The 25,850-nt window shown below is 34.6% G+C and overlaps 1 protein-coding gene across 22 annotated transcripts in view; it reads left to right on the top strand.

Annotated features, from left to right (window-relative positions):
- The window catches only part of Mycbp2 (MYC binding protein 2), a 294,048-nt gene extending 270,122 nt beyond the window's left edge, over positions 1–23,926 (top strand). For 21 of the 22 annotated variants that reach the window (XM_087192942.1, XM_004845227.4, XM_087192946.1 and 18 more), the window contains 12 exons: positions 193–289; positions 1,533–1,652; positions 3,218–3,319; positions 8,386–8,514; positions 8,859–8,991; positions 10,582–10,685; positions 11,529–11,717; positions 12,978–13,085; positions 14,283–14,492; positions 16,996–17,103; positions 17,723–17,888; positions 23,101–23,926. In XM_087192942.1, the coding sequence (XP_087049068.1) occupies positions 193–289; positions 1,533–1,652; positions 3,218–3,319; positions 8,386–8,514; positions 8,859–8,991; positions 10,582–10,685; positions 11,529–11,717; positions 12,978–13,085; positions 14,283–14,492; positions 16,996–17,103; positions 17,723–17,888; positions 23,101–23,216 (1,582 nt within the window). In that variant the 3' untranslated portion in view covers positions 23,217–23,926. Of the gene's footprint in view, positions 1–192; positions 290–1,532; positions 1,653–3,217; positions 3,320–8,385; positions 8,515–8,858; positions 8,992–10,581; positions 10,686–11,528; positions 11,718–12,977; positions 13,086–14,282; positions 14,493–16,995; positions 17,104–17,722; positions 17,889–21,545; positions 21,618–23,100 lie in introns of all 22 variants that reach the window. The other variant, XR_015443710.1, reaches the window with a different exon arrangement.
- The last annotated feature ends 1,924 nt before the right edge of the window (positions 23,927–25,850 follow it).

Raw genomic sequence — 25,850 nt, 5'->3', positions numbered from 1 at the left:
CAGAACATAAATCAGAATACTTGCTCTCTTGAGATTGAGGGATAGATTTGGGGTAATGTTTTGATTAACATTATTTTAAAGTGTTTTAATTCATTCTAAAAATGTTTGCTGAAATAACATTTTTACTTTTTCATTTATAACAACTATCAAACTATTTGTTGGTTTATATATGCTGATTTTTTTTTTTTTTAGCTATCTTCGACGAGGTGAAAGTCACTGGTGGATGAAGGGCTCAACTCCTACTCAGATATCAGAGATCATCATTAAACTTATAAAAGATATGGCAGCAGTAAGTTCCCATCCTCCTGCCTGTTACAGCAGTGAGATGCAAAAGGAATCTTACTGACACAACAAGCAGCTTACTCTGTGAAATTGATAGAAGCACATTAGTGTTATTTTGTTTTACTTAGAGACTATTTTTAGTGTAATTCCTGTGCTATTTGTGTTTTTGATCAATTTGTCATTTATATAAACTATGTTCTTCCCAATTAATTTACTCAAGAATGTTTATATAAAACTTCCAAGACCTTAAAACTTAATAAGATTCTAACCTGAAAAGAGCCTGTATCCCCTCCCCAAAAAGGGGAAGAAGTGGGGGGGGCTCTCAAAAGTGTCCTCATAGTTTATTAAGGCCTTATTCTGCTTCCCTAATGTCCTATACCACTGTTGGTAAGATGTTGGATTTAGGGGTAAACCTGGGAGTGATGAGGACAGAAAAATACTTCATGGACCACCTGGCTCTTATGACTTGCTCCATTGTGTCAGTTCCTCACACGCCATGTATTTCCGGGAGGCAGCCTGAGAAGAATAAGCACTGTAGAATATATGTCCCCAAGAGGCAGTGTGAACGGAAGGCATTTTGGAGGAGGAGGTTTTGAACTGCCCTTTAACAGATTGATAATATTTGGAAGAAATGGGAGGATATTCTCAGGGGAAGATGAAGTTCTCTCACTTTTCTCAACAGCATGGGAATTTTCGCCATATTAATGGCAAATAGGCTTTCTTAGGTTGTGCATTAGATAAAAAAATTTAGGAAGAACGTTTAGGAACTCCTAAATTATAATTTTTGACCTCATTAAAAATCAAAATAGAAAATAAAATAAATTGTAATTTAAACCCATTTATACTCTTGGATTCCAGCAATACTCATTAATCAATTAGCTTAGCTGTATACATTTTCTGTTAAATGACATCTCATAACCAAAATTTCTCAAGCATAGATACTATAGTACCTGTTTTTATCCAAAAAAAAGTGGAAATGCCTTAATTGCTATAGAAAAAGAATATTGAGATCTTAAATTTTTATTTAATCTTCTTTAAATCATCAAAAATAGTGATTAGAATTAGAATTTTTCATAGGGCTGTAAAGTATCTTGAGCTCAGAAGCCCGTGTCCCTATATCTGAAATTAATGTGGTCTTGCTACAGCTTAACTTTCCTTTTGGTAAAACATGTTATTTAAGAGAAAAGAATTTTTTATGATAATGTATTTCTTGTTACTTATTTATTAAAGTATTTTGTCTTGCTCAATAGGGTCATCTATCAGAAGCTTGGTCCCGAGTGACAAAAAACGCTATCGCCGAAACCATCATTGCCTTGACCAAGATGGAAGAAGAATTTAGGTCTCCAGTGAGATGTATTGCAACAACTAGAGTAGGTGTTTTCTGGTTTTTGTTTTAATTTGGCCTATATCATTGCATGTTCTTTTTTAGTAATAGATTTAAACAACTTTTAATCAAGTCAATCCACAGTTTTTATCAAATAATATATTTATTGAAAAAATAGAGCTTTTCATGAATTATAAACTAAACATGGTAGTCATTATCATTTACTGCTAGGTCTTCTGTATTACCAGGAATCCAAGGATATACTGGTTTTAAAAGGCTAGACAAAGCACATTATGTGTATATTATCTTCCTAATGACCTATTTATTGTAACTTACTGCAGTAAAGTAGCATGATGTTGTGATCAACTGAAGATCCTTTAAGAAAAAGGCCCCTTCCCCTTTTCATATGGCCTAGTCATTTATAATGAAGAACCCTATATAGCTCACCTGCAGAGCTTGTAGATCTTTTTAAAAGCAAAACCACTTGTCAGTGGTAGAGTGGATCAGAATCTTTCAGAAGGGAAGGTTGCATTCTTCAGATAGGACATCTGTTGTAAGTTTTAACCTACACAATTTCATGTCCCATATAATTCCAAAGGAGATTTGAGATTTTGTTGAGTAAGACAGCATTAGCAAGAAGTGAACACTGGTGAAAATTGCTTAGGTTAATCCTCAGAAGTCCGAAAAAGAAAGTAAGTTGTGCTTTCCTAGGACCAAGAAAGCTAGTTTATGCTACCTTGCTAGTGAGTGTGACACTGGAAGCAAGCGTTTTGATAATAATCAAATTATTTGATAATAATCCCTTTTTACCACTCATGACTTCTTTTCTTTGATTCTGCATATCCTTTACTCCTTGCATTATTTTCCTTTTTTCTGTTTTTTCTGTCCCTATTTCACCATCTCTTGCTGTTCATATCCAGTGATAGTCACATGCATTTGTTAAAGTTGAGCCTTTTAAGTAATTTTTTGTTTTTCATTAGTGAAGGAGTATGTCATCCTATATAAAAACTGAAGCTTACCCTTTAAGCCTCAGAAATTTTAAACTAGTTTTGAGGGCATTTTTCTAAGTTTTATTAGTCATTTGTTTCTGACAAAGTTTACCAAGTACAGTACTGAGCCCTTTGAGCCAACAGAAATTTCCAAGGAGTTGTTATTATCTAGAAGAATTGTACCCAACTACTCATTAAACTATGAAAAAGTAAATGGGTATTTACCACCTTCTTTGGAATTTAGAGCCTCAAGCCAATGATAACAAATGGAAAAACATCCAGAATTGGTAGAGTAAAATTAATATGCAAATTCACTTATTTCTATACATGAATTGGTTTACATAGTAGACCAATAAAGGAAAAATTTTATGTGTCAGATACAAAACAGGATGGTTCATAAGAGAAACAGTTATTTGTTCAGTTCACATATGAATGCCTACTGTGTATATGGCATGTATGGTAATATGTGCTCCATCATGAAAGCTGCAGTGCTGCCACCAAGTGTCGGTATATTTTCAGATTCAGCCAGCTATTTATTGAGCTGTTAGCATGTGTTGGACAGTCAGCATTTTCTGAGTATTTCCTAAAAATGTAGTAGTCTAACAGCCTTTCCTCTCAACAGCTCTGGCTTGCTCTAGCATCACTGTGCGTTCTTGATCAGGACCATGTAGATCGTCTCTCCTCAGGAAGGTGGATGGGAAAGGATGGACAACAAAAACAAATGGTAAGATCAGAATTAAAAGAATTTGAGGGTCTGGGATTGTGGCTTGGTGCCAGAACATTCACCTGGTATGCATAAAGCCTTAGGTTGGATCCCTAGCACTGCAAAAAAATTTTTTAAATGCTAGGCTTGATGATGTATGCCTATAATCCCAACTACTTCAGAGGCTGAGGCAGGAAAATCACAAGTTCAAGGCCAACATGGGCAATTTAGTGAGACCCTGTCTCAAAAAGAAAGGCTGGAGAAGTAGCTCAGTTGCAGAGAGCTTGCCTATTATTTGTGCAGCCTTGGGTTCAAAAAAAGGAAAAAAAAAAAAAAATCTTGTGTTGATAGTTAACTTTAGCTTAGTTTGGGGAAAGGAAAAAAAAAACGCAGTACTCAATATACAATTAGTGAAATTCTTGGAAGGAAGCTCCCCGCCTCCGTCCCAGGCTCCTAGGACAGTGAAGCTCAGCTGGTCCCAGCACCCGGAAGGAAGCTCCCCCGCCACCATCCCAAGCTCCTAGGACAGAGAACCTGAGCCAGTCCCAGCACCCGGAAGGAAGCTCCCCCACTGCCATCCCAAGCTCCTAGGGCAGAGAAGTTGAGCCGTGTGGGTGCCAGAAACACCCCCCACCCCCGTGGAAATGAGAAGACACATAAACAAGCCTCAAAAACAGACTTCCAGATCACCCACAGCAACCCCAAAGGGAAACGACATGGAACAATCTGATACTCTACCGCCTGAACTCTCTGAACTGGCAACAAAAGGGGATCTGGGAAAAATGAAATCAGAAATAATTACTCAGATAACAGCAAAGATTTTGCTCATGGTGCAAGACATGATTAATAAATCTAGAGAGGACACAGATGAAAAAATAGAGGATCTGAGGAACATGATGGAATCCCAACATAGGAAACAGATGGAATCCATAAAACAGATACAAACAGATTTCCAAGAGATTAAAAACTCCATGGACCCGAGTTCAATCCCCGGTACCAAAAAAAAAAACAAAACTCCATGGAAAGTCTGTGCAGCAGAATGAACCAATGTGAGGATAGAATTTCACATATAGAAGATAAAATTGCAATTAGTGAGGAGGAAAAGAAAAATTGCTTTAAAATTGTAAGGGAACATGAGAAATAAATGCAGCTGCTGCTAGACGATGCAAAGAATAACATAAGACTGATGGGAGTCAATGAAGAAAGAGGAGAGAGTGCAGATGACATTAAAAAACTGTTCACAGAAGTGATGGCAGAAAACTTCCCAAGGAGGGGGAAAGAACTTGACACACAGATAAGTGAGGCATATAGGACTCCAGCTAGCCTTAATCAAAAAAAATCTACACATAGGCATATAATAGTTAGGATTCCAGAAATCCAACAGAAGAACAAAATTCTACAAGCAGTGAGAGAAAAGAAACAAATCACATACAAAGGAAAGCCCTTCAGAATCACAGCAGACTTCTCAATGCAAACCCTCAAGGCAAGAGCTTGGAGTGATGTATTTCAAGCCCTAAAGGAAAACAGCCTCCAACCCAGATTGATGTACCCTGCAAAACTATCTTTCAAAATTGATGGAGAAATAAGATACTTTCATGATAAAGAGCACCTTAAGAACTTCATGAATACCAAACCGGCACTCCAAAAAGTTTTAGACAATACCCTAGGAAAAGACAATGAGGATCACAACCCCAGGAAACCCAGCAGAATGAATCCATTGAGCGTGACAAAGTAAACGCAAAGGGGGAGAATCCAACAAAAAGAAAAAGTCATGACAAGGCTTTTAAAACTTTTGACTTCATCTCCCTAATGAGTGTATAATTCAGTCTTATTATTGTACTGATTAGTATTTTTGTGATTCTAGAATTGCACACCATTCCTTGTGCTATACTGGCTATTTATCATCTTCTTATGTCTGCATTTTAATTGGGTTGTCTATTAATGAGCTCTAAGAATTCTTTATATATTCTGGTCATAGGTTATATGCATTGTAAATATGGTCTGTTTAAGGACTCCTTTTCATTTTAATGATGTCATTTAAAGTTCTAAATTTTGATGGAATCTCATTTATCAGTTTTTTTTCTTTTATACATCATGTTTTTTTGTATCCTAGGTAGTTCTTACCTACCCTGAATTCATAAATATTTTCCCTTATAATTCCTTCTTAAAGTTTTATACTTTTAAGCTTTCTTATTTAGGTTCATAGATCCCTTCAAGTTATTTTCATGTATGGAAAAAAAGTGTTGAGGTTAATTTTTTATATACGGATACCAGGTGTTCTAGTGCCGTTTGCTGAAGACACTATCTCTTCCTCAGCTCTTGAATCGAGTTTATATTCTATAAAATGCTAATGTTAAATAATCTTTCAAAACTCAGTGGACCATATATGTGTGGTTCTATTTCTAGATTCTCTGTTTTATTCCAGTGATCTATATGTCTTTCCTTACACCAACACTGTCTTGATTACTGTAGCTTTAGAAGAAGTCCAAAAATTGGGTGCTAAATGTCTTCCAACACTGTTTTTGTTTTTGTTTTTGGCTTTTCTGGATCCTTTGTACTCCTACATAACTTTTAAATTTCAATATCCAGTTCTTCATTTATAGCAAGTATACACAGACCTGAATTTTCATATATACCTTGTGTTTTCTAATCCTGCTAAATTCAAGTACAAGTTCTAGGGGCTCCTAGAGATTTCTTAGTATTTTCTCTGTAGATGATCATTTCATCTACATATAAAGATTTTGCTTCTGCCGTGCCAATCCTATCCTAGTTGTGTCATTTTATTGCCAGACTATTTTGGTTTAGACCTATGTTTCAAAGTCTAATGGACAGAAGAAGAGTAGGCATATATGCTCTTGTTCCCCACTTTAGGGAGAAAGCATTGTATCATCTCCATTCATAGAAGGAGTTTTTGTTGGAAGTATGGAGTACATGTCTTTGATCTGTTGAGAAGGTTCTGTTCTACTTTTAGTCTCCTGATAGCTTTTACCATGAACAGCTATAGAATTTAGTCCAATAGTCTTTCTCCAACTAGTGACAGGATCATATGGCTTTCTCCTTTCCTCTGTTAAAATGATGACTTTTGGGGGTGGATCTTCCAATGCTGAACCAACACTGCCATCCCTATAATAAAACCACTTTCTACATACTGCCAGATCTGACTTCTAGGAGTTTGTTTTGTTAAACAAATTTCTATTTTCATACTTTTTTCTTCTATTATCTTTATCCAGTTTTAGGATTAGCACAATGTTGAGCTCCTAAAATGAGGGGAGAAGTGTTCCTTCTTTTTTCTGCTTTAATTGTTTGATATAATTTATCAGTTAAAATGTTTATGAGCCTGCTGTTGTCATATAGGTAGGTTTTCAAGCTAGGAGTATACTTTCTTTAATAGGTGCGATTCAAATTTTATATTTCCTCCAGAGTTAGTTTCATTAATTTGTCTTCTAAGTTACTTCTTAGAAGTTGTCAAATTTATTTCAAAAAAGATTTTTGTACTATGCTTTCTATATCCTTTTAAATTCTGTAAAATCTATGGTAATGTCTCCTAGATCTTAATATTGTAATTTAAAAAATGTATAACTGATATTGTGTAACAGGAAGAAAAGGTCTAAAAGAGCAGGGGAATTGGGAGGGGTAGGGGAAGGGAAAAAAGGGAAAGGAAAAAATATGAGAAGAGGAAAAAAATAGAAACAAGGTCTTTGCAAATAGGGAAGGGTGGAAGGGGTGAAGGGAGGGCAAGGGAAGGGGAAAAAAAAATAAGAACCAAGAGACTCATGTACAAGATCCCAATGATGAATGTAACTGTATTTTATACCTAAAATGTACCAGTAAAGTTAATGGGGGAAAAAAAATATTGAATGGAATTCACCAATAGGAAGACATGTGGACCTGTACTTTTCACTAGAGGAAGTTATAAATTACTAATTCAACCTTACCTGATATAGAGCTATTTAAGATGTTATCTTTCTTCCAGACGCTTTGGTAATTTGTGTATTTCAAGGACTTTATCAATTTCATAATTTGTCACATTCATTAAAGTTGTTCATAATACTGAAAAAAAAAAGAAATTCTTGAAAACTTCTGTGCAGGTTGTCCAAGTTTATCTCGCAGATCTATTTCAGAACTTTAGGAGACTTTCCCCTTTTTTGTGCCATGTTTGTATTACACCAAAATTTGTTTATAGAGCTGGGGATGCAGTTCAGTGATAAGAGTCCATGCTTAGCATATACAAATTCCTGGGTTTGATCCCTAGCACTGCAAAACGAAAAAAAAGAGAAAAAATATTAGTACCCAGATTCTGATTCTGTTGTAGACTTAGTACTAGGATCTGATTGGTCTTATGGTAGGAAGAAATAAAGCAGTAAAAGAGGCAGCATAACATACTACCTATTTACAGGTGTTCTTAAAGTAGATTTGGTGGACATCTTTAAGTTCACTGGAAGAGAAGACATGTAGGCTACTTTCAACATTTTTTATTGCTCAGGTTTGAAAAAAATGAATCATTTACTCATTTATACAGAATGGTTAGATATATAATGGGATGAATATTAAGTCATTAAGCAAAGTATACATGTTCATTTTACTAATCACTGAATCTATAAATTACATTAATCATTAATTAGGGTTTTGGAGAGATTTTCCTGCACAGCACATTAATCACTGAATGATTTTAAGAGATTTTTGTAGTTAAGTATACTTGTCATAATTATTTCTAACACTGAGATTCTAAAAATCTAATTGATTTTAGAATAAGTGTGTTGCAATCATGCTTTGGTACTCAGCTGCTTTGAAACTCATCAGATTTGGTGTTCAACACATTTTGAAATTTTGACCTAGTGTTCATTACTTGTTTGATATTCAATGCACAAGCTAGAACTTGTCAGTGTTGCTTGCCTCTTGACTCACTACCCTTTCCAGCCAAAACAATTTGTTTGGTACCTGTCATTTCTGGTACTCTTCATGCCTCCTGGAACCAATTAATGATGAGTGAGTGCCAAGGTACCAATGTAAATAAGTTATAGTTATATTCAATTTGCATGAGTGTCTAAAGCTTTAATTTGATGTAATATGAAAATATCTCTTTTTAGCCAATGTGTGATAACCACGATGATGGTGAAACTGCAGCTATCATTTTATGCAACATATGTGGAAATCTGTGTACTGATTGTGATAGATTCCTTCATCTTCATCGACGAACCAAAACTCATCAAAGACAGGTGAAGATTATAGCCAAATCAGTATCTGGAGCATGAAATACATTGAGTGAATTTTTTAAATAAATGTGGGAAAGAATGGGGAAAAGGGGACTTGGGAATCAATGCCCTTGGATGAGTTCCCTTCTGTATCTTTAGCAACTGTAAAATAAGCAAATTGTTTAACCTTTCATGACTTAGTTCCCCCACATTTATTAAAATGGGGGTGGTGTTAAGATTAAAAAGAATATTGGAACTGTCTGAAACTTATAGTACTTCATAAATGAAAGCCATTATTGATGAGTAAATTTTACACTTCTGTTACAGTGATAAATGAATATTTTCCTTCTGCTTTAATGAAATGATAGGTCTTCAAAGAAGAAGAAGAAGCTATAAAGGTTGATCTTCATGAAGGTTGTGGTAGAACCAAATTGTTCTGGTTAATGGCACTAGCAGATTCTAAAACAATGAAGGCAATGGTGGAATTTCGAGAACATACAGGTAAGAGGATTAAAGGTTGCATTATGCCTTTTAAAAACAGAGATTGAACATACTTACTAGTTATGACTAAATTAGATATTAGTGCATCTAATATGAAGACTTTTGAATGATTTTCTAACATTTAATCTCAGCACTGACCATTTTCTGTTGTATGATTACTAGCCACAGGTGTGTTCTATGTTGGAAAGAGGATCAGACTAAAAAGTCGGGAAACCTGATTTGCCACCAGCTAGCTGTGTGATCTTAGCAAGTCTTAAATGGAACCCATTGTTCTCATTTTGTACAGTGAGACCACTGTACTGTTTACAGAATTCAAGCATCATGCACTAAGGAATGCTTCCTCTATATTAAACACTACTTGATATTCCCTTCTAATTATGTTGGTTGTAGCCTCAAAAAATTTCCACATTAGATAATCACTAAGATCCTTTAACTGTAAAATTTATGATTTTATGATATATTCTGAGGTTTTTATAGATTTAGTATTTTTCAAGATTTTCTGAATAGTAATATTCCCATTGATTGATAGCAAAATAATTAGAAAAAATGAATAGGTATTATTTTAAACAAAAATATACATCATTTATTTCTAACTTTTTATTACATTGAATCACATAAATTCTCAGTGTTTAGCATGGCCACAGTCTGCTGTGTATCTTACCCAAACCTCTGATGTTGAGGATTGATATAAACCTGAAGAAATTAACTTTGAATGAGTGACTTTTATACTACAAGAACATAACCATTTTTTCTCATAGCTGATTTTTTTCTCCTATAATCTGTCATTACTATATTTGGCACTAATATTCTAATATTGCACTCTTCCTTGTATTCATCATATGCACTTTTAAAAAAAAATTTTCTCTACTGCCAAATTCAATATATTAATATTTAAATTTTGTGTACCTGTGTTTAAAAATGAACTCAGTCTGGGGCCGGGGATTTAGCTTAGTGGCACCGTGCCTGCCTGCCTTGCAAGCACAAGGTCCTGAGTTTGATCCCAGGTACTGTAAAAAAAAAAAAAGAAAAAGGAAAATGAACTTGGTCTGTAATTCTCAAGTATTTCTCCTCCTTTTTCCTATTGTTTTGTCTTTGTTTTATGGTTTCTATTTCTTCTTTAAATATTTTAAACATTTAAATTTCTTTTCAAATATAAGAGTTTCTTGGGTAGGGATTCTTTTGTTTTTCAAGTTTCAGCCTTTGGTGATGAGCTTTATCTTATACCTTATAATTTTGTTAATATATAAAAATACTTAAATTTTCCCTTTTATTTAGTATATTTTAGTTTAATTTTTATTATTATATTTATCTGGTATTGTGCATTTGGAACGAGAAGCTTTCCATGTCTGCTCAGTCTGTTAGCTTGACAAGGAGTCCAGGGCTTTTCTCAGATATGTCTTTAGTTTCTTATCCCCTTTTTTCTCATTATTTATTTTATAACAGGGCAACTTACAACCCTTGGCTAATTTTCTATTGATGGTAATTACTATGAATATGATTTCCTTTTTTAAAACTACAAGTAGTTATATTACAATGTATAGAAACTTGTCCTTGAGGGATTTTTCTTTTTTTTTCTCTGCTTGAACCTAGGCAAACCCACCACAAGTAGCTCAGAAGCATGCCGTTTCTGTGGATCGAGGAGCGGAACAGAGTTATCTGCTGTTGGCAGTGTTTGTTCCGATACAGACTGCCAGGTGCGTAGGTAGTTAAGAGTTAAGCCATCCCAGGGAGGAACAGCATATATTCCTATGTGACACCTCTACTTCATATAAATAAAACTCAGTCCATTTGTCCTTGGTCAACCATTAAAAGCTTTATCAAAGGGATTTAGCTCAGTGGTTCCACCTGCCTCTCAAGCTCAAGGTCCTGAGTGCGATCCTCAGTGCCAAAAAAAAGCTGGAGAAAGGGTCAAATAAGGCTTTCAAGCCTAAACCACACTTTTTGTGTTTTTCTCAGTTACCATGATCATATTTATGTAATGTTTAATTTTGTACTAGAAGCAGTTAAAATGTCTGTGGACTGAAGTTTCTTTACCTTTATTTATTTCCTTAAAATAAATTCCTATTATCTTAGATTTTTGAGTCCTGAATATATAAACACATATTCTGTGCACTCCAGATATTTTTGGTTCCTCATTTCATGTAATAAGAATTTGGATAATGCTCAGATAGTCAGAGATACATGGTATTTTCTTATTTTTTTTTAACCTTTGTTTTTGGTGAGAAGAATTATAATTGGGAGATTACACATCAGAAACTTTTTGCTTTGTGATTATGCATGAAGGCAAATAAAATTATAATCATTTTTATCAGCATTTCTTTTATATGGACTGAAAATTTTAAAAATCATTAAAAGAAAAACAAACTCCTGATAATTCTAATTTCTGTTCAAACAGTGAATAAAAATAATTGTTATTATTTTACTTGAATAGGTATTTCCCATAGGAAAGTAATCTTAGAAAACTAATATAATAAAAGTAATTATAAAAATATGTGCCCTTTTTGATCATTGTATATCATTATAATTCATTTTAATAGGAATATGCTAAGATAGCTTGTAGTAAGACACATCCTTGTGGCCATCCATGTGGAGGTGTTAAAAATGAAGAACACTGCTTGCCCTGTCTACATGGCTGTGACAAAAATGCCACGACACTGAAGCAGGATGCTGATGACATGTGCATGATATGTTTCACTGAAGCACTCTCCGCAGCACCAGCCATTCAGGTTGCCACAACTTTTAAATATATCATGGGGAAATATATTTGTCCAATAAAAAGATGACTAGAACCTTATATCACTGGGCAAAAAGTCCTCTTAATATATATTGATATACAGTAGAAGGGGTGATCAAAAAAATATCATGATTAAAAACTTAAAATTTATTTCAGTAAAAGACACATTTCCATTAATCCTCAAAATACTCTTCTTCACTTTGAAAATACCTATCTGACCTTTCTTGTCACTTTCTGGAGCAGTTCTGAAAGTCCTTTTTTGAATCTGTTTACAACGTGCAGTCAAAAGTTCAATTAATACTGCTGCCAGCTCCCATCCAGTGGAAACGCAGTCTTGTAAAAACATTACCATGTGTTGTCACGCACCTTGTTCACCAGATCTGGCACCATGCAACTTATAACTCTACCCCAAAGTCAAAATGACCATAAAAAGGTAAATATTTTAAACCCATTCAAGACATTGAGGCAGCTATTGCAGCACAACTGAAAACAAAAGAATGGACTTCCAGAACTGCTTCAGAGTGGCAAGGACAATGGCATAAGTGTTTTGGGGTGAGGGTATATTCTGGCAACATCCTCTGCTGTAATCAATTTCTTAATTTAAGTGTTTATCATGTTTTTATTGAGCCTCTATTAAGGAACAGATTCTATCTCTTCATTTCTGCTTCCCATGTTTAACTTGTGATCTGTGTGATTGAGTATAATATAATGAATAGCATATATAACATGTTTAGAAGGGTGGAAATGATTATCAGGTACCTAGTATCCTTAATTTCTACAGTCCAGCATATTTATGTAATTGATTATTACATTGTAAAACGTACTTCAATACATAATAAGTCACTATTCTGTTTGCAGAATAAGTTTTCAAATGTTTGCCAGTTGTTTATATGTACTTTCAATCCTTATGATTGATTCTAAGATAATCTTAAAATCTAAAATCTCTAAATCAGTAGTTTCTTATTTTTCTTTCCAAAATACAAAATTGACTAATTTTATACTTTATACCCCTAACCCAGCTTACTTTACATAGGTGGATTTTATATAGCTGGCATTAATAAATGAATGGCAAAAAATTGGAAAAGCTGCAGGACTGTTTAATAATGTTCCATGAATACTGTACTAACAGTGCTGAAATTTCATTGTGTTAAATTTCTTGATTTTTCTTACTTGCTTTAAGTAATATTTTATGCTGAAAAGTCTCCCTGTTTATCATCATTACATTTGTTTATATCTTCTTTCCTTATTTAAGCTGGACTGTAGTCACGTATTCCACTTACAGTGCTGTCGACGAGTTTTGGAAAACAGATGGCTTGGCCCAAGGATAACATTTGGATTTATATCTTGTCCTATATGCAAGGTATGGAAAGAATCAGAAGTTGTCTACTTTCTGTTTCTTTTCATGTACATTTTCACCTTTCAGAATAAGTGGGCATCAGAAACTCTTGTCCTTCCCTGCTTACTTTTTACGACCAGTTTCTGTCTCTTCAACCAGGTGGTGTGGTACCTGAGAATATTGTAAGATCTGTCTAGGTGCTATAATGCAATTCAAAAATTATTGTTAAAAGCCAATTAAACTGAATTAAATACATTGCATGAGAAAATTTCTGTAAACATTATTTTGTATTAATGATGCATGCCCTTACTACCTGTAGACCCTGTGAGTTATATCATATGACATGGCCAGGGGTAGCTACCAAAATAGTAAAAGAATCTGAGGCTTTTAGTTACTGACACTTACCATTAAAGAGTGAAATCTTGACCTTTCATGCCATTAGTACAGATTTTTTTAAAGATAGTTAAGGAGAAATTTTTGGCATTTTGACACACTGTACAGAAATAGTAAGCAAAGTAGGAAATTGTTTTGGCAAGCTAGTAATGATTAATAAAAAACTTTTGTTAAAGAATGTGACAATGCCTTCCCTATTAATTCCCCACTCCTTTTTGTTCTGTTTAGTTCTTTCTCTTTTCCTGTCTTCATTATTTCCAGACTTGTGCAAAGGGTTTAGCATGAAGATTTGGCAAATCTTTGCTTAGTTAGACTGAGGAATGGTCAAAAAATTATGGTATTTTGTTGATTTGCCTTTCTCATGAGGTGACCCAGAGAAAAGCCATACTTAGGAGCCCTGGAAATAGGTATATGAAGGTAATATAGAAAATATTGTCTGCTCATTTTTGTCACCTGACGTTCTATCCAATTTCTAAGGAACCAAAACATACACATGCCTCACATACAGAAGGAATATGTCATATTTGTGACAGCAAGGTAATCTTTATACCTAGAAGAGATAAGGCAGCAGGAAATATATTTCAGATGCAGGCAATGTGAAGTCCCCAAAAATGTTATTTTTTGCTCTGAGCTCCAGTTACCTTTTTCCCTCTCTTGGGAAACTATGGGTTTGTAAGGACTTTACAGGATTGTTTTAAATAATACTTATTTCAGGAATGTTACTGACTGATTATCTTCTGGTACAGTGCTTGGCACTTGGGTACACAGTAAATGTTTATTGAATTAATAAATGATTCTGTTAAAGAATGTTCATGTTTTTAATTTCAGAACAAAATTAATCATACAGTATTAAAAGACCTGCTTGATCCCATAAAAGAACTCTATGAGGATGTCAGAAGAAAAGCCTTAATGAGATTGGAATATGAAGGTCTGCATAAGAGTGAAGCTATCATAACTCCTGGTGTGAGATTTTATAATGATCCAGCTGGCTTTGCCATGAATAGATATGCATATTATGTCTGCTACAAATGCAGAAAGGTATGCTTCTAATTATACTACAAAATTTTAAAAGATAGACTACTTATATGATTCAGAAGTTTAATGTAGAGTAATTTATTCTTACATCCTAAGCTTGAAGTTAAAAAAAAAATAAGAAAGCTTGATACAGCGCTTCAAACTGAATTTATTAACATAATTTGTTTTGGGGTTTTGTTTTTTTTAACCTAAACTTTTTCCAAAATATGTTGTACTGAAACAGTACTTTCTGTCAATAAAAATCTGTTTGCCCAAGGCACTCGGTTCTTGGACAAACTTCTCTTCACTCTTAACCATTCTCTTAAAATTCTTACTTCCTGCCTCTAGGAGTTTTTTTTTGGGGGGGGGGATGTCCTCCTACTTTTGTGGTCATTTAACTCTGTCATGAGTTCCTTTTCATTTACCTATCCCCCACACATACTTGTTTGCCCAAAACTCTACCTAGTAATACCCCCTTATCTTTGTTGACCTCGAGCTACGTCTTTCCCTTTACCTACATGCTATGTATACCATTATGACCTTCCAGAAATTTTGAGGTTTAGGTACAAATACTCAACTCTCTATCACACATTTTAATTTCTCACAGATACTTCAAAACTCATATGTCTGGTATTATTTCATCAGCCTTTACTCCCCCAATATATAAACTTTGTTTACAAAGGCCTGTCAGCTCTGTCTCCAAATCTCTATTGAGTCGCGTTTTTTTCTATTACATCTTTAACACCCCTAATCATTTTTTTTTTTTTTAGTAATTCTCATAGCCTTTTTACTGAGACTCATGTGAATCTCCTAAGCTTCCGCCCCTACTTCATCATTTACTCACTGCTACTGGTAGATTAGTATTTCTAGATCTCAGATTTAAGTGGGTCATTCTTATAATCTTGTAGCTCTGTCTGTCTCTCTGATCTTATCTCCTAATATACTATCATTTACAGTCCATGCTACAGTATACCAAACAACTTGCATTTCCCCAGACTCAGCCATGTTTGCCCACTCACTGACACCTCCACACCATGGCACAGGCTGTTTCTCATCATGGAATGTTCTTCTCCACTGCCTACAGCACGTTTTCCTCTCGCTTGCCACCACCACCCCTCCAATGCCTTGTACACATGTTCAAACAACCGGCCAAATCTGTCTTATTCCGTTTTAAGATTCAGCTCAGGTCTCACCTCCTTTATAATGTGGCCACACCTCCCCCGGCACTATCACCCACCGTATAGTTTTGTCATCTTGCATACATCTGTCATGGCACTCAACCTCCATTAATGATTATGGCTTACATGTCTCTCTGCTCCACTTGATGCATTCCATGAAGACAAAGACTATTTTTTCATTTCTTTTTCTCCAGTACTTGGCACTTATTAAATACCAGGTTAATTAGAGAATGAATGAATGAATGACTAAAAGATGCATAGTCTATATATATATAGACTGTTTCATATATATAAAGACTAACTGTTCATTTGTGAAATTTGTGTTGTTACAAATAATAAAATATTATTTGTATGTTTAATGTGCTAAATATTATAAATGAATATTATGCTACCACATGGGTAGCAGTCAAATGTTTAGGAAGCTAAGCAGACAGTGCAAAAAGTGAAACAGCTAAAATAAGCAATTGGCCTTAAGATAAATTGAAACACTTCTAGGACCAGATTTAGCTGGTGGATGACCATTTATAACCTCTGCATCAATGAACCCTTTTGACCTGTTTTTCTAGTACGGATAATAGATTTATATTGACTCAGCTTGTTTATTCCCAATTTTGACTTAGCTTTTTGACTGTGGGACATGATGTGCATGCAAATTGTCCCAATTTCTTGGCCTCATTTATTTTGTTCCCAGAGAAAATACAAGTTAATCATCGTTATTTCATCATGATTTCATTTATTCAAGTGAATATATTGGATTCTATTAAGTTTCTGCACATAGTATAGCTTTATAAGTGTGAGCAATATTCTGAGTAGAATTACCAAATTAAGCTTTCCTTTTAAAAAAATGTTTATGTGATCACAAGTTGCATAAAATTAATGATATTTCTTTCCCATTAGTCTTGGTCTTGTAATTCTCTTCTAGTACTTTATGTGCAACAGTGTTATTCAAGCCTATTATAGTTTAGGAATTCCCAAGCATATTTTTAAAGCAATAGAAGGGAATATGTTGTTTAATATTTCAAAATAAGAAAATTTTTCCAAACTTTGCCCTGAAAAACCAGTTTCTATTGGCTACTTAATATCTTGTTCTTGGTATTGGAATATTTTTCCTTCTCAAATCATTTTTCTTTGACAATACAATGTTTAAACTCCCTATGGAAAGCATAAATCCATTCCAGAATTGAAACTGCTCACCCTGATAAACTCTACCTTCAGCAATATGGGCATGTATGTACTTGGCCTTGCATAGGAGTGGCAAACAGACAATAGTATTTCTCAGGCCTCTTGATCTGACTTTCATAACTGTATCCCCTGCCAGTTTTCTTTTTCTTCCTATGATCTCTTCTTAGGCATATTTTGGTGGTGAGGCTCGCTGTGATGCTGAGGCTGGACAAGGGGACGATTATGATCCCAGAGAGCTCATCTGTGGTGCCTGTTCTGATGTGTCCAGAGCTCAGGTAGGCAGACCATGTTATTAGGAATAACAGTTTGGAAAGGTTAAAATTCTATTTTTTAAATAATGGTATACCAAATAAATCGGGTTTTTCATGTTTTCTGATATTTATATAGTACTGTATAATTTTTGAAATCGTTTCATAGGTATTATTTCTTTTGGGTGGTATTTTCATTTTATAATTGTCTTCCATGAAATGATCGCCTATTTAAACAAGAAATTAACTGACTTATTTCATTTACTTAAAACTGCAGTCACACTTATAGATTTTCCTTACTTTGGTGAAATCTTCACAGTACATCTATAAGATTGGGAGATAGATGAAACATTATCAGTTTTTCAGTTTGATAAATGAAATATTCATGAGGAAATTAAGTAGTTTGCTTATTAAACCAGATAGATTATGCTAGAGATAGAATTAGAACTTGGGACTTTGTCTAAACCTTTTAGGCAAAACCATACATTTATTCATTAATTTTAACATATATCATCAGTCTCTTAATCAGTTTTCAGAGCCATATATACACTGAAAATATGAATTAATGAACTGTGTATATGACTATCTTAAGTATAGTTGGAATAATCTCACTGTAATCTTGTACCTGTCTGTTCTTTTGCTATAGATGTGTCCCAAACATGGCACAGACTTTTTGGAATATAAGTGTCGCTACTGCTGTTCAGTGGCTGTCTTTTTCTGTTTTGGAACAACACATTTCTGTAATGCTTGTCATGATGACTTTCAAAGAATGACTAGCATTCCTAAGGAAGAACTACCACACTGTCCTGCAGGTATGCTTTTAGTACTTTAAAATCACGAAGTATAATTGCTAATTTTATTTAAAGGTTATATGGGAACTCTGTTTCAAGTGTTGGAAACCCAATTCAAATAAGCCCAAAGTATTAAAGAGCATAAGTAACCTCAACCCTTGTAAGCTTGACATTTTGAGCCAAGTAGAAAGTTCAAGTCATCATCATGATGAGGAGTGAGAAGTTATAATGAACCAGACCTCTTGGGGCATAAGAATGAAGTCTACTAAGAGTTATTAAAAGGATTTCTGTGATCCCCAGTACCAAAAAAAAAAGGATTTCTGTTCAGCACAAAAGAGCCATGTGACATTTGATACTCTAAATTAATGATTGAAACATATAAAAGGATTTTTATTTTTTTTTAAGAAACCTAGAATGATAGAAGGAACAAGTGGTTTGATCTAGAGGATCCAGAAATTGGCAGCATAGTGAGCACCAGAAAACCAAGAGGATTTAAAAAGCCACCTAGCATAAAGGAGAAGTGATTTTCTGTGGAAGTCAGGCTGGGGGGCAAAAAACATATAACCAAAAAGAATCTGAAAATACTGGAAGAGGTCAGGAGGCTGGGAACTACTATAATGTGGCCAGGCACGATGGCTCATTCCTATAATCCTATCACTCGGGTGGCTGAGGCAGGGGGATTACTACAAGTTCAAGGCCAACCTGGAGTACACAGTCAGTTCAAGGCTATCCAAAACTACATAGCAAGACCCTGTCTCAAAAAAAAAAAAAAAAACAAGAAAAATCCGTAATGTGGTCTATCAGGCTGACTGGAAGTAAGAGAAGTGGAAGGAGAGGTAAAAGTAGCTATGCAATATATGCATGCAGTTATTGAAAATACAAGTAAATAGCACCCTATATGTGGTGGTGTTAGAGCTGGGACGCACTCCCATACATGGTTCATCAGAGAGCACATGAGTAGGCCTACATAGGAAGCAGTATAATGCCCCTCAGATTTACCAGTGCATCTGCCCTCAGCAGTCTTAATTCTAGGGTGCACATGCACATGTGAGGGAAATTTTAAAAGCTCAGATGTACAGGTTATTCCTTGTAACATTGCTTATAATAATAAAAATTTGTAAACAGTACTAATATCCAATAGGTGAGTGGTTAATACTAAAAAAGAAGAATGGTGTTTCTTATACTGAAAGACTTCTATGAGATACTATAAACAAAAAAACAAGTTACAGATTAATGTATATAGTATGCTGCCTTTTGTAAGGGGAAAATGTAAATATATACTTATGTTTATATTTGCATAAAGAAATACTGGAAAAATATTCAAGAAACTAATAAATTATTGAAGAAAACAAGGACAAGATGGTGGTAGAGATAGGGATGGAGATGTCAATTCTGATTACAAATTTTTAACATTTTTATGTTAAACCACATGAAATATACTATCTATTTGATAAATAAGATTATTTTAAGGTATGGCTACTTTTTACCACCTATGTCAAATAAAAATTACTATACTGACGCCCTTCAAAAAATGTTTTTTTAGTGTGAAGTAACAGACTTTGAAAGAAGCAAATTCACAATGATATGAGACCAGGGCATTTGGGGTAATGGCCAGGTCAGAGATGGGAGATATGATTGAAAGGAGAGACAGTGAGTTGAGGTCAGCACATGAAGGGAGGGAAAAGCAAGACAGTTTTCTAGATGACTTGAGCTCCAAGGGAAGGAAGACTATCAAGGGAACAGTGGAAGTCATGGTCTGGAAATAAATGGACAGTGAAAGTTCATCATACTTTGTGTCATCAAGGAGCTCAGCAGACAACCAGTTTCCAACCGAGAAAGCTTCAAGGCGAGGAATATCATCAGGAAAAATCCAAAGTTTACTTAATGAAAGAAAGTTTCTTTGTTAAAACAAAAATACTGCAAATAATAAGTAAGTTAGCAATGAAATGAGTATTCCAGAGAACACAGTGGTATGCAGTGGCTGAGAGGAGGGCTCAGCCAAAGGCAAGACTTCCCCTCATATATTCACATGATCAAGTCAGCCAACAAAAAGGACTTTTTTCCTTTAAACAATTGTGAATTATACGAATGAGGCAGCAAAAGAGTTAAGAGAATCAGCAGAAGGAAGTAGCTAACATTGGTCCTGGGCCTTTTCACATGCATTTTTTAATTTTATTTTTACAACCTGCAAGGTAAATAATATTATCTCCATGTTCATAAATGGAAAATTGAGGGCCAGGGTGGTTAATTAGCCAAAGATGATATACTTTGATTGAGATTTGCTCTTCTCTCCTCACACATTCCCATTCACTTAGAGAACTGGAACAGAATTAAAGGAGAACCCACATCCATATCAGTAAGGAAGATGGCCATGTACAGTTTACTAGTGAAGTGCACGTCTCTCCCCACCCCTCTACCTCATTAATTCTACTCTTTAATACTCATATATGAATGGGGGCAAGAGTCTTTGTTAATTCATTTGGGCTGCAATAACAAAATGCCATAAACTGAGTAGGATATTAACAGAAATGTGTTTCTCACAATTCTGGAGGCTAGGGAGTCTAATGTCAGATTAGTGACATTAGATTAGATTAGTGACATAATGGCAGACAAGTGTCTGGTGAGAGCCCACTCTGGTTCATAGGCAGCACTTTCATAAAAGAGTCAAAGGGGTCTATATGGTTGAATTTATAATTCTATTCACAGGGTTTACTTTCATCCCCTAATCACTTCCCAATGTCCCACCTCCTAACACTATCATACTGGTGATCGGGTTTCAGCATATGCATTTGAGGCCATACAGACCATAGTAACCATAGCAGAATTCCTGTCTGTCCATTGCTTTCTAAAATATTTCTTGATTACCTTCTTGATGTTAGGATACTTAATCTTCGTGTGAGTTAGGTATTACTATACCTTTTTTTTTTGGTTGGTTGTTGTTTTGTTTTTTGTTTTGTTTTGTTTTTGTTTCTCCATTTTGTTTATTGGTACATTTTAGGTATACAGTACAGTTACATTCATCACTGGATCTTGTACCTTTAAATGATGTATCTTGTTTCTTATTTTTCCCCATTCCCCTACCCTCCCTTCACCCCCTCCACCCTTCCCTATTTACAAAGACTGTTTCCATGTTTTTCCTTTTCTCATATTTTTTCTTTTCCCTTCTTTCCTTTCCCCTTCCCCTCCTACTTTCCGTTTTGTTTTGTTTTTTGAGACAGGGTCTCACTAGGTAGTTCAGGCTGGCCTTGAACTCACTATGTAGCCCAAGCTGGCCTCGAACTTGTGATGATCCTCCTTCCTCAGCCTCCCAAGTGCTGGGATTATAGGCGTGCACCACCACACCCAGCTATTGTGCCTCTTTTAAAGATGAAAGATCTAAGAATCAGAAAACCTAATTTTTGCCTTGGTTACTTTATCTGCAAAATACTACTTTTGTATTCCTGTGACTGTTAGAAGATTAAATGGTTGATATACTACTATAGTGACTCAGTAGTAAGCATTCAAATGTTTATAGGTACTTTTCTTTTTATTTTTACCATTGTTACCATTATGTTAAATTATGAACTCCTTGCAAATGGGCACCCCATTAGGCACTCAGTAAATGTTTGTTGAGTAAGTGATTCCTTAGTTCTTTCCCCTGAAGAAACTTAAGCATTGTGTTTGCATGAGCCACCACAGGTGTTCGTGTTATCTAAACTAGACCTGCCTTTGGATGTCCCCTCTTGCCTACTCTCCGCACTCACTCATAGGGTAAGCAACAGTATGCAGTATGACTTCGGATGGGAAATCTGCTCTACTCTAATTTATGACAGGCATAATTAACTACCTAGCCAGTTAGCTAGCTAACTGGTGTCCTCCCTGTTGACACGTTCTGGGCTTGTCCCTGCATTTCTTTGAAGCAGCACAACTGCTGCTCTTAGTCTCTTGGCTCAGACCTATGGCTACTCTTTCTCAGATGAGCTGTCTTTACTTTGATACCACCCCCCATGCCTTAGTCTTACTCTTACATTTTACTTTATGTTCCTCTAGATCAGGGCTTGGTTTATCCTTGTTCAATAATAGTAATACAGCTAACATCAGTTGGGTATTTATAATACACAGGCTAAGAGCGTCATAGACACTACCTTTTACCCTTCATGGTTTCGTTCTTTTATACCGAAGAAGCTTAACCCAAAAGAGGTAGATTGAGTGTGATTTCATTCCCCATTGATCTGGAAAAATTTGTCCCATCCAACCTCATATTTTCTTTTCTTAAGTAAAATTGGAATTTACATTTATTATTTTGAAAAGTAGCTATAGAGAACTAATACATAGTTCCTATCCCTCCTCCTACAATGCAATAGGGAATGTGTATTCAAGTGTAAGCACAGCCTATATTTCTGACCCCATAAACCCCCCCCATTAATAAAGAAGCTAAACATCCTTTTTAAATGACATAATGCACATTAGCATAACAAATTTCTTTTAGAAATAGAAAAGTACACGGCTTTTTTTATATTTTATCAGCCTAGTTTATGTATTATGTGCAAATTTGTATTTTCCCTAAAGTGTTTCTTATGGATTATTTTATGTTATTTTAATGTTTATATTTTAAGATGACTTTCATTTTCCTACTAATCTCCCTTCAGATAGCTTTTTTTTTTTTTTTTTTTGGTACTGGGGATGGAACTCGGAACCTTGTGCTTGGGAGGCAGGTGGCAGAACCACAGATAGCTTTTAAATAACACTAATAATCAATATTCTGATTTTTGATATGTTTTCTCTTCAGTGAAAGTAAAGAGATAACATGGCTTATTTATACTTAAGTTTGTTGTTACTTGTAAAAAAGACATCCTATACAAAAATCTCCATATATTCTTATCCAGAATAATATTCTACTAGATTAAATTGGCAGATTTTTGCGACCATTTTTGCTCATTGCTTTTGCTTTAAAATGATATATCTAATTCATCTATTAATTGAAAAAGATCTATAATTCATGGTGGTTCTCTATAAGCAAGATATTGTGGGTAAGGGACCATGTCGCTTCCTCTGTTGTATATGGTTCTGTTATATTGAAATTTTTATTAACATTCTTACGTCTGTGAGTAGAAGAAAATAAATTTTTCAATTTTATATTTGCATACCCAGTCGTGCTATTTTTTTAAATAACTTATCAGTGATTTCTGTTTATATGAGGTTTATGTGTATGTGTGTTTTAAAATATTCTTTGCTTCCTTCAAAATTTATACAGGTCCCAAAGGCAAACAGTTAGAAGGAACTGAATGTCCACTCCACGTTGTTCATCCACCCACTGGAGAAGAGTTTGCTCTGGGGTGTGGAGTATGCAGAAATGCTCACACTTTTTAGAACACTGCGATCCTTTGTCTACAGAGAGAAAAGTTGTCTTCATCCGCTAAGAGGATGTGGTGAAGTTTAAACTGCTCAGGACAAGGGCGGGACCATTTTTACATCCATGAAAATGAACCATTCACAGTGCAAGAAGGATGCCAAATACCATGTACATAATTCTTGCTGTGGAAGTTTTCCCCTTATTTTGGTTTATCTTCTTTTGAACCAAGACATCAAACTTGTGAGGTGTTTGCATGGGGCCATTTCCGTCATTGGCCTGTGAAGCATTGAACATTTATAGGTAATTGACATAAAAGATTCATCATACCCATGGACTAAGAATGATGCTGGCTTTCAAGCAAAAAGGAAAAATAATCATTGTTTATTGTATACTGCCTTTTTTGTAATCCTGTAAAATTGCATCACGGGTGGGGATATAAAGAGGAATATTCTGGTTTATTTCCTAGACTGTTATTTAAAAAAATTGTGTTAGGACAGCATATAAATGTAATAAGTATCACACTGTATATAAAGATATTGATGTTTGTCCTGTATAAGAATTACTAAATTACAAATGCAGTTTCATTTAAACTTCTAGGTTAAGTTTGAGCCTGAAATTTTAATGAAGTGCAATACTGAGTGTGCCTCATTATTTTGCAGCTGTAAGCATATTGGAATGTACATGTCAATAAAACCACTGTACATTTTTATACAGTGATAAAGTCTAACATTTGTGAAGGTTTTTTTTGAGAAAAAGTAAACAGTTTGTAGTCTTAAAATTCTAAGATTTTTTTAGAAAGAAATTTAATACAGTGAAACCGTAACTTTCATACCTATAAAAGAAATTAGATTGATAATAAATTACAATGTTAGAATCTTAAATACTGCATAGAAGATCATGAATTTTTTTTCATAAACACACACCAAAAATGGAAGAAAACATTTAGGATATTAACTTCTATCTTCTTAGCCAGTAGCTTTTTGTCCCTTCATAAAATATTGAAGTAACTAGTCTTTTCTTTTATGCATAACATTGTGTTAAGTATGTTCTATTTATTTATGCATTTGAGTCATGAAGTTGCCAATTTGATCATTTTTAATTCATCATAAATCAGGTTATACTTATTCCCATGAGACTGACAGAATTCTTTATCTGTTTTATTCCAAATTCCTACTGCTGGAAATATACAAATCAATTTTTCAACATAGAAATAGTTGTCAAATTTAATGACATTTGTGTTAGGCATTTGTGAAAAATCTGAAACAGTCTATGCCTTAAAAAACTTAAAATATAAAGAAAAGATCTAAGTACAGATAACTTTTTCAGAATGTTCTAATGAATTTCATAAAACTATCCAAGCCCAATGCTTCAAGATTTAGGAAGAATCATTATTGGTTTATTGCTTTTGTGGTTGAGAAGGTAGTACCCAAGAGGCATTTGAGCTGTATCTTGAAGACTACGTCGAATTTCAAGAAACAGAAATGTAGGGAATGACATGAGAAAAAAGTATGTAAGAAAAATCTAGAGTGTGATCAAAGAACAGTGAGTGATCTAACAAAGTATATAGGCTTGGTGTTGACTTAACATGTTTCCAGGATACACAAAGTAGGTTCAAAGACTAACAGTATCCCTAGAAATACTCCCAAAAAATGAGAGATTCTGATGCGGCCATTGTAAATATATTTGACCTAAAGTCACAGTCCAGAGGAATGAACTTAGAGAATGCCACCCAAAGAAGACACTTCATTGACACTTTAGAACTGTAAGGAATACCATCTTAGATTCACTAACTTTAATGACAGATTGATCAGCTGTAGTTTGTAAACTGTGATGGAGAAAAAGCAAATTATAGAGATGCCTGGCTAGAGTGCATAATCGAGTTAATAGTCTAGTAACCAAAGGGAGAAAATCAACAAAGCCCTATTTTGTATAGTCACAGTGACTTTAACTTATCTGCACTTATGAGGAAGCTATCTATAATCATGATCCATAGCACTTCAAAAAGAGCAAACTTGAACATTTTAGAAATAAGTTAGGACAAAGTACAGAAGAGGATATCTGTAGCAGGCATTTGACTCAAGTATCCTGTGCACAAAGACTGTCCTTCCAAAGCTCTGTAATGTACAAGGCAGGAAACAGAATCATGATGGTGGGGATTAGTGAATGTTTCTGGAAAGTAACTTTTATTTTCAGGCCTAAAGAAAGGCATTTTTCTTAGTTTACTAGCTATATTATTCTATATTATTTAGGCCTAAGATCTTCCTATTCTATCAAAAAGCTTATTTAATAATAAACTTATTTATTATAATATTATTATTCACTTTTCATTCATAATCCTTACTAATTTGCCCTCTTTTTCAGATATTTTAACCTCAACATCTCTCCCTGCCATTTTTTTTCCATATTCCACCTAGACATGTATCTGGTGTTACTGTTTAATGGAACATTATAGCTCATTTTCCTGAAAACTGCCAACAGCATGTGGAGAGTAATGGGATTGAAAGCAGAAGACTTGAGTGCAAGTACTAGCTCTACCTCTTTTTTGCTTATGTGACCTTGACTCAGCCACTTACTTTTAGTTTCAATTTCTTAGAAATAATACCAAATCCAAATGAGAAAGTTTTTATAAAAGTGCTTTATCTTAGAATAGT

This window comes from Heterocephalus glaber, unplaced genomic scaffold (assembly GCF_053883595.1).
Source record: "Heterocephalus glaber isolate CG9 unplaced genomic scaffold, H.glaber_assembly_v1.0 deba00001577, whole genome shotgun sequence".
NCBI lineage: Eukaryota > Metazoa > Chordata > Mammalia > Rodentia > Bathyergidae > Heterocephalus > Heterocephalus glaber.
Note: the sequence above shows the minus strand (reverse complement) of the source record. Positions and strands in the feature narration are given on the sequence as shown.